The 12554-nt window shown below is 41.6% G+C and overlaps 1 protein-coding gene and 1 long non-coding RNA gene across 2 annotated transcripts; both read left to right on the top strand.

The window, feature by feature from the left end:
• The first annotated feature begins 2179 nt into the window (after positions 1–2179).
• On the top strand, positions 2180–6320 carry LOC122938124. Its single transcript, XR_006389978.1, has 4 exons — positions 2180–2240; positions 5718–5868; positions 5999–6179; positions 6263–6320. It is a non-coding gene; the product is annotated as an uncharacterized LOC122938124 (long non-coding RNA).
• Positions 6321–6336: 16 nt separating this feature from the next.
• On the top strand, positions 6337–11682 carry LOC122938116 (gastrula zinc finger protein XlCGF57.1-like). Its single transcript, XM_044293431.1, has 4 exons — positions 6337–6386; positions 6470–6525; positions 6936–7326; positions 9952–11682. Exons 1-4 carry the CDS (start codon positions 6353–6355, stop codon positions 11286–11288), a joined length of 1818 nt encoding a protein of 605 aa, XP_044149366.1. The 5' UTR covers positions 6337–6352; the 3' UTR covers positions 11289–11682.
• The last annotated feature ends 872 nt before the right edge of the window (positions 11683–12554 follow it).

Here is a 12554-nt window from a genome sequence, read left to right as displayed (position 1 = left end):
ATTTTGTATCCTATTTGTAGTTTATTTTGATACCTTAATGTACTCCCAGTGATCACATATGGACAACTCATCTATACTTAATTATGTAGATGATTGTTCCAATGACTGTATACATGACCATAATTCATTTAATGGAAATCATAACCTGGTACGCCTTCTATTCCCATCCATATATATATAAACTCCCCTATGGACTATAGATTATATTCAGTACAAAAGGTCCATTTTATATAGAAAATGTCAATTTTATATTGGAAATGCCCATATACCTGTCTCCCCCATACACAAGCGATGCGTTCCAGTGTGGAACGCTACCGTTTCCTATATTAACCATCATTGCGTTCCAGGTTGGAACGCTACCGCCTCTTCCTCCGCCCAGACATTGCGACGCATCACTTCCAGTGACGTAACCGGAAGCCGCGGCTCTTGCACTCCAAGGTAGAGCACAGAGATCTCTACATGATGCGTTCCACAGGGACCGGAAGCCGCGCTACTCCCGATTTCACTGCAGGAGCGTGCCAATTCTACATCCAGATGTGACAAATCATGTGCCTATAAATATGTGTTTTCTGTGTACTGTTATTGCCAATTTTATTTATCTGCTCCTGAGGAAGGGGGTATTGTTCAAAAAGTCCCCGAAACGCGTTGAGCCACATATTACCCGAATAAAGAAATTGATCTGAAGCCATGTGAAGAGTGCGCTGACTTCAATCTCCAACATTCTACTTGCGATCCAGGGGGGTTGAATGTCACAGGTGTCTTGAGCTTATCCTGTTGACAGCCCCCCAGCGAAGTGAGTGGAGATCATTCTTATATCTTCTTTTATCCATGTTCATTACCGACTTGTTTTTATATACATTATTTTAATTTATGACTATCCTTTAATGGACGAATTAACGTTCATCTTTTGACACCATATACTCTATCCCGCTTGCCTACACGAGACCGTTCTATACTTCTGTTATTGGTTTTTTGAGGAGTGCTGCTACCTTTCAACACTTGCTTATTCCTATTTTCGGAATTTAGCAGCAATCGTAATAACCTGGCGGATGATTCCATCTTCCACTACCGCCAGTTCTTTTTGTTTTCACTAGATCTCTTCTATACAGAGCAGGCTAGAGAGAAGTGGGCAGAAGGAGTTCCTCCTGTATTTGCTGTGGCTTATTGGTCATATTGGTCCTCTCTGTGGAGTCCTTAATCTAGTCGGCTGTGGCAGATTAAACTGTGAAATTAAAATACACGCGGTGGGCGTGGTTTTAGTAGTGGCATTTTGATTGCCTACGTGTCTTGGCGGTGTTTTATTGGCAAAACCACACAGCCATTAATGAGAGTGTTAAGGGCTGCCCATTTTTGCCACAACCTTAAAGCTCTGAATTTGATCATTTATGGGGTAAATTGTTAAGACTGGCGTTTTAGACGCCGATAGTAACCCTGCGCTGGCGCTTGATGCGCCTAAGCGGGCGTACAACAGCCTTAAATCTACACCAGCTCCGTTGCTGGCTTAGACTTGGCTAAGGAAATGATAAATAAGAGGGGCCGGCCGGGCCACCCCTTTCCCGCCAATTACTCCTTTTTTAGAACTGGTGTAACTGACTTGGAAGGGAAGAAGCCTCAGATTTTGCCGCAAATCACCTTTTTCGAAAAAATCTGCGCCAAATATACACCAAAATTGGTATATATTTGGTCATAAATGACCCCCTTAGTTCTATTTTTATGTATGTGTGAAAACAAGCAGAATGGATTTTTTTTTATATTGCATCGATAAAAATATATAAGAAAAATAATGATATAGGAAATTCATAAATCTAGTAAAACAGTTTCCTGAATTAAGAACGCAAAGAATTGAATAAGTAACATCTAGAACAGGACGACCTCCTTCTAACAACTCCATTCTAGCCTGCTTTATAGTGAACAGGCTAGAATACTGACTCCAGGGGGAGGACGTCCTTCTAACAACTCCATTCTAGTCACAGGGATCAGCAACCTCCGGCACTCCAGCTGTTCAGAAACTGCTACTCCCAGAATTGCCATGGGAGTTAGAAGAGAAGCCGAACATGTTTGCATGTTGGGAGTTGTAGTTTCACAGCAGCTGGAGTGCCGAAGGTTGCTGATCCTTGCTTTAGCATCTACAGATAAACCTAGAAACACCTGGTCATGTGATCCCTGACTCCTCCTACACTATGACATCATCACAGGTCCTGTGGGCATAAAACAAACACACGGCAGCTCTACAGGACAAGGTAAGCATTTGCTTTTTGTGTCTTTAAGGCGCTCTGATGTCACTGAACCCATTATTGCAAAACTGTCTAACCCCTTAGTGACCACAAATACGCCTTTTTACGGAGGTCACTAAGGGGCCTTAGGCTAGGCTGCCCCCTTTTCATAGCCGCCCGGTCTAAGCTCTGCACGGGTCTTCTGTGCAGCGGAGAGCGAGGCTCGGCAATCACATGTGAGCTGTGCTCCAGCTTTTACCTCCTTTTCTTCTCACAAATACAGCTTTCTTTTGGTGGTATTTGATTGCTGCTAAGATTTTTCGTTTTTCTGATATTAATCAAAAAAGACCGCAATTTTCTCAACAAAAGTGTATTTTTAACTTTTTCTGGTAAAATTGTTCAAATATAATTACATTTCTATACAAGTTTGTGTCAGAATTTATTGTGCTACATGTCTTTGATTTAAAAAAATGCAATAAGTGTATATTTATTGGTTTGCGCAAAAGTTATAGAGTTTACAAACTATGGTACAAAAATGTGAATTTCCGCATTTTGAAGCAGCTCTGACTTTCTGAGCACCTGTCATGTTTCTTGAGGTGCTAGGATGCCAGGATAGTATAAATACCCTCCAAATGACCCCATTTTAAAAAGAAGACACCCCAAAGTATTCGCGGAGGGGCATGGTGAGTTTATGTATAATTTAATTTTTTTTCACAAGTTAGCGGAAAATGACGCTTTCTGAGGAAAAATAATAAAAATAAAGTTTCCATTTCTGCTAACTTCTGGCAAAAAAAATAAAAATCTCCCACGGACTCACTATGCCCCTCAGTGAATACCTTGGGGTGTCTACTTTCCGAAATGGGGTCATTTGTGGGGTGTGTTTACTGTTCTGGCATTTTGGGTGGGGCTAAATTGTGAGCAACCCTGTAAAGCCTAAAGATACGACTTTCGGCCCCTTTACGCACCTAGGCTGCAAAAAAGTGTCACACATGTGGTATCGCCGTACTCAGAAGAAGTAGGGCAATGTGTTTTGGGGTGTATTTTTACATATACCCATGCTGGGTGAGAGAAATATCTCTGTAAATTGACAACTTTGTATAATTTTTTTTTTTAAATTGTCATTTACAGAGATATTTCTCACACATAGTATGGGTATATGTAAAAATACACCCCAAAACACATTGCCCTACTTCTTCTGAGTACGGCGATACCACATGTGTGAAACTTTTTTGCAGCCAAGATGCGCAAAGGGGCCCAAATTCCAATGAGTACTTTCAGGATTTCACAGGGCATTTTTACGCATTTGGATTCCAAACTACTTCTCACGCTTTAGGGCACCTAAAATGCCAGGGCAGTATAAATACCCCACAAGTGACCCCATTTTGCAAAGAAGACACTCCAAGGTATTCCGTGAGGGGCATGGCGAGTTCATAGAAGTTTTTTTTTTTGGCACAAGTTAGTGGAAAATTATTTTTTTGTTTTCTTACAAAGTCTCATATTCCACTAACTGTATAAAAGAATAGAAGTGGGGCACTCACTAAAAGTATAGGGATCTTTAATTACTTATAACAGCAAAAACACAATAAAAGCACAATAAAAACACAATATAATATCGGCAATACAGTAAAAAGGAGAGCAGATAAAAAATTTGATACTAGCGATGATATAAATAGTAAAATAGAACAGCAATAAAAAAGGATTAAATTCAGCAATATTGATATGAATAAATTAATAAATAAGATCCCAATGTGTATAGTTGAGGATATCATGGTAAATTCAGATATCAGACATAGAGGTATTCACTAGTTGAATTCTGAAGGATAGTTCCATATGTGGTAATCCACTCCGACAACCAGTCTTTATAGTAGGTCTCTCATATAAGGAAAATCAAAGTCCCAGGCGTATGCAGCTGTAGAGTTTTACTGAATAATAATTCAGCTGCTAATACGCACAGCGGCGTCCCGCTGTATTAGTATGAAGCGATCGCTTTTAGGTGGGATATGCAAGTTCTTACCCGAGGCTCCTTTGCGCTGGATGATAGTCCCTCGACTCAGCGTGTTGTGTGTAACTCCGGTCTCAAGGGTTGATATCCTGATTCACATTTGGCGCCAGTGGAGATGTTTGTTACAAATGGTTTGGTTACCTTACGTGTTGTAACACCGATGTATTCCGGTAATTCTCTGGCCCACGGAATATAACCTCCAGGCTTCCTCGGACTTGCAGACCCACTCCTCCTGGTGGGGGGGGGGGGGATACCAGACGCGTTTCGGGGATTTACAAGGCAGACCCCTTCCTCAGTGGGGTCTGCCTTGTAATTCCCCGAAACTCGTCTGGTATCCCCCCACCAGGAGGAGTGGGTCTGCAAGTCCGAGGAAGCCTGGAGGTTATATTCCGTGGGCCAGAGAATTACCGGAATACATCGGTGTTACAACACGTAAGGTAACCAAACCACGTGTAACAAACATCTCCACTGGCGCCAAATTTGAATCAGGATATCAACCCTTGAGACCAGAGCTGAACACTACACGCCGAGTCGAGGGACTATCATCCAGCGCAAAGGAGCCTCGGGTAAGAACTTGCATATCCCACCTAAAAGCGATCGCTTCATACTAATACAGCGGGACGCCGCTGTGCGTATTAGCAGCTGAATTATTATTCAGTAAAACTCTACAGCTGCATACGCCTGGGACTTTGATTTTCCTTATATGAGAGACCTGCTATAAAGACTGGTTATATGAACTGTAAAAATCTTATATGAACTCGCCATGCCCCTCAAAAGTGATCTTTATAGCGCCGCAGCGATTTTACAGTGTTTTTGCAGTGATCATAAAAAAAAAATTTCGGTCACTGCAGTGGGGCGGACTGAACGCAAGTGTGCGCACAAGATCAGGCCTGATCGGGTGAACACTGCTTTCTTTGTAGAGCCTAAGGTGACCCTAATGTACTGATCACTTACAGATACTATATAGTACTAGTGCTGATTAGCGACAGCGATGACGCTAATCAGTGACTGCGGTGCGGTGGGCTGGGCGCTAACTACCTAACAAGTAACTAACTACCTGGAGGTGATAAGGGACCCTTAGGCCCCATTCACACGTCCGCAATTCTGTTCCGCATTTTGTGGAACGGAATTGCGGACCCATTCATTTCTATGGGGACAGACTTTGTCCCGCTCGGATCCGGAATTGCGGATCTGCACTTCCGGGTCCACACTTCCGTTCCGCAAAAATATAGAACATGTCCTATTCTTGTCCGCAATTGCCGACAAGAAAAGGCATTTTCTATATAGTTCTGGCAATGTGCGGATCCGCAAAATGTGGAAAGCACATTGGATCCGTGGATCCGCAAAACACACACGGACGTCTGAATGGAGCCTTACAGGGGGGTGATCAATGACAGGGGGGTGATCACTGTCAGGTAGACTACAACATCTACATTCTAATATCTCCCTTTTTCATGATATTTAGTGTAGTTTGTACATTGTTTCTTCTTCTTTACGTTCAGGTTCTTACGACATAGAATCATCTCCATTTGATATTTTCTGATTCTGAGAGTTTTCCTGACTGACACATTTAGGATGGATAGGGACAGAGACAAGATGGCTGAGAAGATATTAAATCTCACCCTAGAGATACTCTTCCAACTTACTGGAGAGGTGAGAGATTCTGATGATGTCACATTACATAAATATTATCTATAGTAATAAGAGGTGAATGTGACTGGAGAGGTGACGGACTCTGGAAATGTCACTAGTGATATTTATGAATGAGTTTCCTCATACCCAGGATTACACAGTGGTGAAGAAGACCTCTAGTGAGCGCTGTCAGGCCCCTGTGTCTGAAGGATGGGGAAGAACCCTGAGCCCAATCACAGGGCCTCCACCTCACTCCATTATACATAAGGAAATCAATGAAGCAGAAGATCCTAGAACTCATCCACAAGATGATTGAGCTGCTGACTGGAGAGGTGACACTGCTGGGAATGCTGGGACATTATACAGTAACAGCACTGGAGGGGTCTGGGTGATGACTGTATCATTGTGTTGTCAGGTTCCTATAAGGTGTCAGGATGTCGCTGTCTATTTCTCCATGGAGGAGTGGGAGTATGTAGAAGGACACAAGGATCTGTACAAGGAGGCCATGATGGAGAACCACCAGCCCCTCACATCACCAGGTAATAGACAGGACTAAATACACCTGTCCTTTAATTATCTGTATGTGAAGGATGAATTCAGTCACTGTATGTGTCTCCTACAGGAATATCCAGTAAGAGAATGACACCAGAGAGATGTCCCAGGCCTTTTCCTCCACAGGTAGATGGAGATATTCCCTATAATCTGTAGAGGGCTGTGAAGACCTTGTGTTCGGTCTTGTTTTATCCCGTAGTATTATATGTTTTATACTTGTTTTGGACAGTGGATGTAGAACCACAGAGTCAACCAGCTGGATTTACTCCTATCTGCTCCTCCCTTTTCCCTGAGAGACAAATTAATACACATCAAGCCATGTTGAATATACAAGTGTATGAGGTTCTCGTCACTGAGCTGTCAACTAATATCTACGTTATACTTCTAGAAGACTTACAGCTATTTGGCTCACATAACTACTCCTGTCATGTAATTTTTGGTCATCGTGATAACCAATGATTATTGTTCTTTCTATCTATAATCATCTATGTGACTTCTCCGATTGTCTGGTGACCTTTTCAATATTTTTTTCACAGCTTTTGAATCTGAATGAAGAGATGAACAATATTAATGCTACTGAGACACATATGACGGGCGATGAAGAGCGTATGGAGGAAATTACTACAGAGGCACATCTGAGGGGTGATTCCCAGTGTAAAGAGGAACCTTCTACAGAGACCTATGCGTGGGGTCATGTGCATTGCAACGAGGAAGCTCCTACAGAGACCTATGGGTGTGGTGATGTGCATTGTAAGGAGGAACCTCCTACAGAGACCTATGGGTGGGGTGATGTGCATTGTAAGGAGGAACCCCCTACAGAGACCTATGGGTGGGGTGATGTGCATTGTAAGGAGGAACCCCCTACAGAGGCAAATGTGTTGGATTATGAGCAGTGTAAGAAGGAATTTCCAACTGATACCTACCCAGGTGAGTAGTAACCACTAAATAAGCTTATTCATGCAGGAACTATTTTATGCTTTTTTTATGCTGTATGCTATATTTTTCACCCTATAAGACGCACCTACATTTTAATAATATTTTTTCCATCAGACCTCAGATCAGACCCTTAATGCTTATCAGACCCCCAATGTTAATTAGACTACAGTTCACTGCCCCCCAATCAGACCTCAGATTAGACCCCCAATGTTAATCAGGTCTCAGATTAGACAAAACAAATAAATCAACTCGCCTCTCCTGTTTTGGGTGCTGCTGCCTCTCCAGCGCTTTTGCCGTGCTGTGAACTGAGGTTGCACAGATTACTCGTGCTGTGTGCACATCTCAACATACTTCTGCACCAACAAAAGAAGACCAAGGAGCAGTGGGTACTACCAGTACAAGGAACAATGTATTCACCTCTCCCCTGTCCTACTGTACTAATGAGCACTTCCATAAGTTTGGGGAAAAAGTGCATCTTATAGAGCAAAAACTACAGTATTTTCTCATTGAAAAAACTAATTAAATATGGATGAAAATGTGATACTATTTTAAATAACACGTGATGTGCATGTAAATTTGGATTACAAAATACAGATGAAATATGGATATGAATATATGAAATATATCTTCATCTGCTGTCATTCCTAACTATTTTTCTAACTTTGACATTAAGGAACTATTTGCACCTATTAGACTTGTAAGTTGTGGAGAGGCCACTTTATTATTTATAAAAATCTGTGATAATTGTTAGCTCCATAGTTGGTTTATATCACTGTGCCTTTAAATTGGCAGCCATTATCTGCTGATTTGTTTTAATTTTGTTTATGCAATGTACTTCCATTTTATAGAGGCTGAGATATGCATGATTTATGTCCATTGCTATCCTTCCACCTAGTGTCTAATCTGCGTGATGTAATGGTATTGTGTACTGTATATACAGAAGGACCTTTTGGTCACATGACCCTCCCATGAAGGTCCTTGAGACAGGGGTGAGCAGGGCTGGTAAAAGGACATGTAGAGAATGCTCGGTCAGAGTCTGGCACATGTAGTGGAGCAGCCATTGACCACCCCCAAAAGAATTCTAGAAGCATATGTGTGAAGAAAAGCTAACATTTGTAGAAAAGCTGTGGTTGCTTCATACTGTACACAGCCACACTGCTCTTCCCCTCAGAAGTGCATGTACCTATCATTTAGTGTGTGAGACAGACACCACCTAAGAGCACTGGCTAACATGTCACTTTATGATTCTCCACTGAGCGTTTCACTAGGAAAGTGTGGGGGCAGGCATACTGAAACATAACCCTCTAATGATGTTGGCTTCAACACAGCGGTGGAAAACTGAAAGAGAACAGTATGGTAACCTATCATGATCTAATGGTCCTTGCTCTGAGGTCTAATGTTAGATTGTGATTGGCTTTGCCAGCACTGCCATAAAGTGATTCTGTCACCCCGATTGTGGACCATTATCTAAAGTAATACATGAGTAATGCTGCAGATATGTGGAGTCCAGATTACTTTTTACTTTCTCACTGCTCCCTGTTTTTCTTCTGTCAGCGCTCAGAGCTGTGTGAAAATGTATTGTCAGGACTGCCGCGCATGCACAGTAAGTCCTTACCATTATGTTAGAACAGCACAGCAGTCCGGACTGTGTATTTCACTGCAGCTTTGAGTGCTGAAAGCAAGGGTAACCGGGGGCAGTAGGAAAATGAAAAAAATTATAAACTGCATTTTTTACGCATGTATTACTATAGATAATACTCCAAAATCGGGGTAGCAGATTCCCTTTAAGCTGCCATACACTTCTGAATGCTTATTTGGCTGACAGGTATCTCTCCCAAACTCCCCCATGTATATGCACTCTGGGCTTGTTCCAGCTGTATATTTTCTGAATGGGGAGAGAGCAAACACCTCTGAAGGCAGCTTATCGACCTGAGAACAAAGTACCTAGCATGTTGAAATTCAACCTCCCGATCCTTAAACACATTATTAATTGGTAAGCGGGTTCAACCAACATTAAAAGGGTTTTCCAAGATTTTTTTACTGATGACCTATCCTCTGGCCAGGTTTATCCTTATCTGGTCTGTGGGCCTCCAACTCCCAGGACCCCCACCAATCTGCTGTTTGAGAAGGCACCGGCGCTCCTGTGAGTGTCGCTGCCTTCTCACAGCTCACTGAGCACAGCGCCGCACATAGTATAGCAGCTGTGCTTGGTATTGCGCTCAGCCCTATTCAATAATGGGAATGAGCTGCTCCTAGGCCACATGAACAATGACCGTGTTGTCACTGGCCTAGGAAAAGCAGAAAAAAGGCTGCAGTGCTCACAGGAGCGCTGCTGCCTTCTCAAGCAGCTGATCGGCAAGGGTCCCAGGTGTCGGACCCCCACTGATCAGATAGTGATTACCTACCCTAAGGTTAGGTCATCAATAAAAATAAATAAAATCATGGAAAACCCCTTTACTCTAATTTGTATGGCCAACTTCAGTTAAATTATAATTCCACTTTGCTAAATACAGTACCATTCAATTTGAATAGAAATGGGTCAACAGAAATATAATTTTAATCAATATAAATTTTAAGGTTATAGTATTGAAAATAATACAGTTTTATTCTCCGCAGATGACTGTACTGGGAGCTCAGAGGGACATCTGGTGTCTTCAGATTTGAAAGTAGAAGATTGTGGCATCACACAAGATAAACGCAAAGAGTGTGCTGTTATCTCAGATACAATCCCGGCCCTTCACAGTAAAGATCTATCATCTGATCCTTCTGAACATCTATCTTCTGGTTCATTACAGACTATTAAGCAAAATACAAGTCACAGAAGGGATGTTGTACGTCAAAGAGAGAACGCAGGGAAGAAGACAATTTCTTGTTCAATATGTGGAAAATGTTTCACTCTGAAATCTAAACTGTATGAGCATCAGAAAGTTCACGCAAGGGGGAAGCCGTTTTCATGTTTGGAGTGTGGGAAATGTTTTTCTCAGAAAGCACATCTCATGAAACATCAGAGAACTCACACAGGGGAGAAGCCATTTTCATGTCCAGAATGTGGTAAATGTTTTGCACAGAAAGCAACACTTGTTATACATCAAAGAACTCACACAGGGGAGAAGCCATTTTCATGTTCAGAATGTGGGAAATGTTTTGCACAGAGAACAACACTTGTTATACATCAAAGAATTCACACGGGGGAGAAGCCATTTTCATGTTCAGAATGTGGGAAATGTTTTACTTGGAAATCACAAATTCTTCAACATCAACAAACTCGCAAAGGGAAGAAGCCATTTTTATGTTCGGAATGTGGGAAAAGCTTTGTAGGAGAAGAATGTCTTTTTGAACATAAGAAAATTCACAAAGGGGAGAAGCCATATTCGTGTTCAGAATGTGGGAAATGTTTTGCACATAAAACAACACTTGCTACACATCGAAGAATTCACACAGGGGAGAAGCCATTTTCATATTCGGAAGATGGGAAAAGTTATAGTGTTGAATCAAATGTTGTTCAAGATCAAAGAAGTCACACAGTGCCAGTTGAGAAGCTATTTTCATGCCAAGAATGTGGGAAATGTTATGCTCTTAAATCAAGTCTAGTTTTACATCAAAGAACTCACACAAGAGAGAATCCATTTTCATGCCCAGAATGTGGGAAATGTTATGCCCTTAAATCAAGTCTAGTTTTACATCAAAGAACTCACACAGGGGAGAAGCCATTTTCATGCCCAGAATGTGGGAAATGTTACACTCGGAAATCACATCTTGTTGCACATCAACTGACTCACACAGGGGAGAAGCCATTTTCATGTACTGAATGTCATAAGTGCTTCTTAAGAAAAGAAAGTCTTGTTGAACATCTGAAAATTCACACTGGGGAGAAGCCATTTTCATGCCAACAATGTGGACAATGTTTTATCCGTAAGTCAGTTCTTGTTCGACATATGAGAAGTCACACATGAGAGTTTTCATGTACTGTATGTGGAAAGCGTTTTACCCAAAAGTCTGGTCTAATTGCACATCATAAAATTTACACTGGAAATACTTTTCATGTTTAGAATGTAGGAAATGTTTATCTAACAAAGCATATTTTCTTAAACCTCAAAAAACTCACACAAGGAAGTAGCCATAGGAGGTGACTTCCTACAGTCTGACCTACAGGGATGGTATACAATGCAATTGCCATGATTGTGGCTAGCTCCGGCCTGAGCTATTTAACTCCTTAAGGTGACTCAGTCAATACTGACCACAGAATTAAAACAGTTAAAGGGAACCTGTCACCAGTTTTATGGTGTCCTAACATAAATAAGTGACTGATTCGCTTAGCAAAATGCTGGGTCACTTTCTTTAATTGACCCAGTCAATCTGCCAAAATCTTGTATTGAAAAGCTCCATCTGATAATGATGAGTCATGAATATTTATGAGCTCCTGACTCTCCGCCCACCTGCTGCTGAATGACAGTTATTTTCCATATGAATCAGCAGCAGGTGGGCAGGGGAGTGGCTATAGCTCAGAATTAAATATACGCTGGACTCAATGACATCACACTGGACTCAAATCATCTCATTAGCATGCAGCATCTTTGTGTGTATATTATGAGGTAACCATCTCTCACACCAGTAAGTGAATACATCTAAGGCACTTTTTAGTAGTTAATGATTGTATATAATTAGTTAGATTATAATCAAATATCCACATGACAGGTTCCCTTTAAACAGATTGAGGGCGCTCTCTCTTGACAGGCCATTGTCTTTATTCCAAGGCAAAGAGATTATTTTGTGATTAGGGTTTCTTTCGCAGCCGGAGGCCTACAGAAAGCCGTTAGGTCTGTTGAAGTACAAAAAACAGCTAGATCTTGCCTAAGGGTTTACCTATGTCAGTAGAATACTAAATGGAGCAGGACTATAAATATAGAAGGGAAAAATCAGATAGGTTGTATAAATTTACCAACGGAGGTGAAAGAGGAGGCACAACCGCAAAAAGATATAGGATTTTGATGGAGGGAAAGAAAAAACGGATTATAATACTTGCCGGGAAAAAATGGGAAAAAGAATTACAATCTTTTACAGAAGAGAAATGGAAAGATGCCCTTAGAAGTTATGCTAGGGTCTCGGACAGGGGTTCACATAAGATTACACCGATCCCCATGGATGTTGAAAAGAATGGGCGTGAGAGACTCAGACAAGTGCCAAAATGTAGGGGAGAGAAAGCAGACTTGATACATTGT

This window comes from Bufo gargarizans, chromosome 1, assembly GCF_014858855.1.
Source record: "Bufo gargarizans isolate SCDJY-AF-19 chromosome 1, ASM1485885v1, whole genome shotgun sequence".
NCBI classification, from domain to species: Eukaryota; Metazoa; Chordata; class Amphibia; order Anura; family Bufonidae; genus Bufo; species Bufo gargarizans.
Note: the sequence above shows the minus strand (reverse complement) of the source record. Positions and strands in the feature narration are given on the sequence as shown.

Excerpts from the sequence above, each read along its gene's own strand:
- LOC122938116 (XM_044293431.1), top strand. The coding sequence starts at position 6,353 with ATGATGGAGAACCACCAGCCCCTCACATCACCAG. Across the intron at positions 6,526-6,935 it reads CCAGGCCTTTTCCTCCACAG|CTTTTGAATCTGAATGAAGA; the intron begins GTAGATGGAGAT and ends TTTTTTTCACAG. Across the intron at positions 7,327-9,951 it reads TCCAACTGATACCTACCCAG|ATGACTGTACTGGGAGCTCA; the intron begins GTGAGTAGTAAC and ends TATTCTCCGCAG.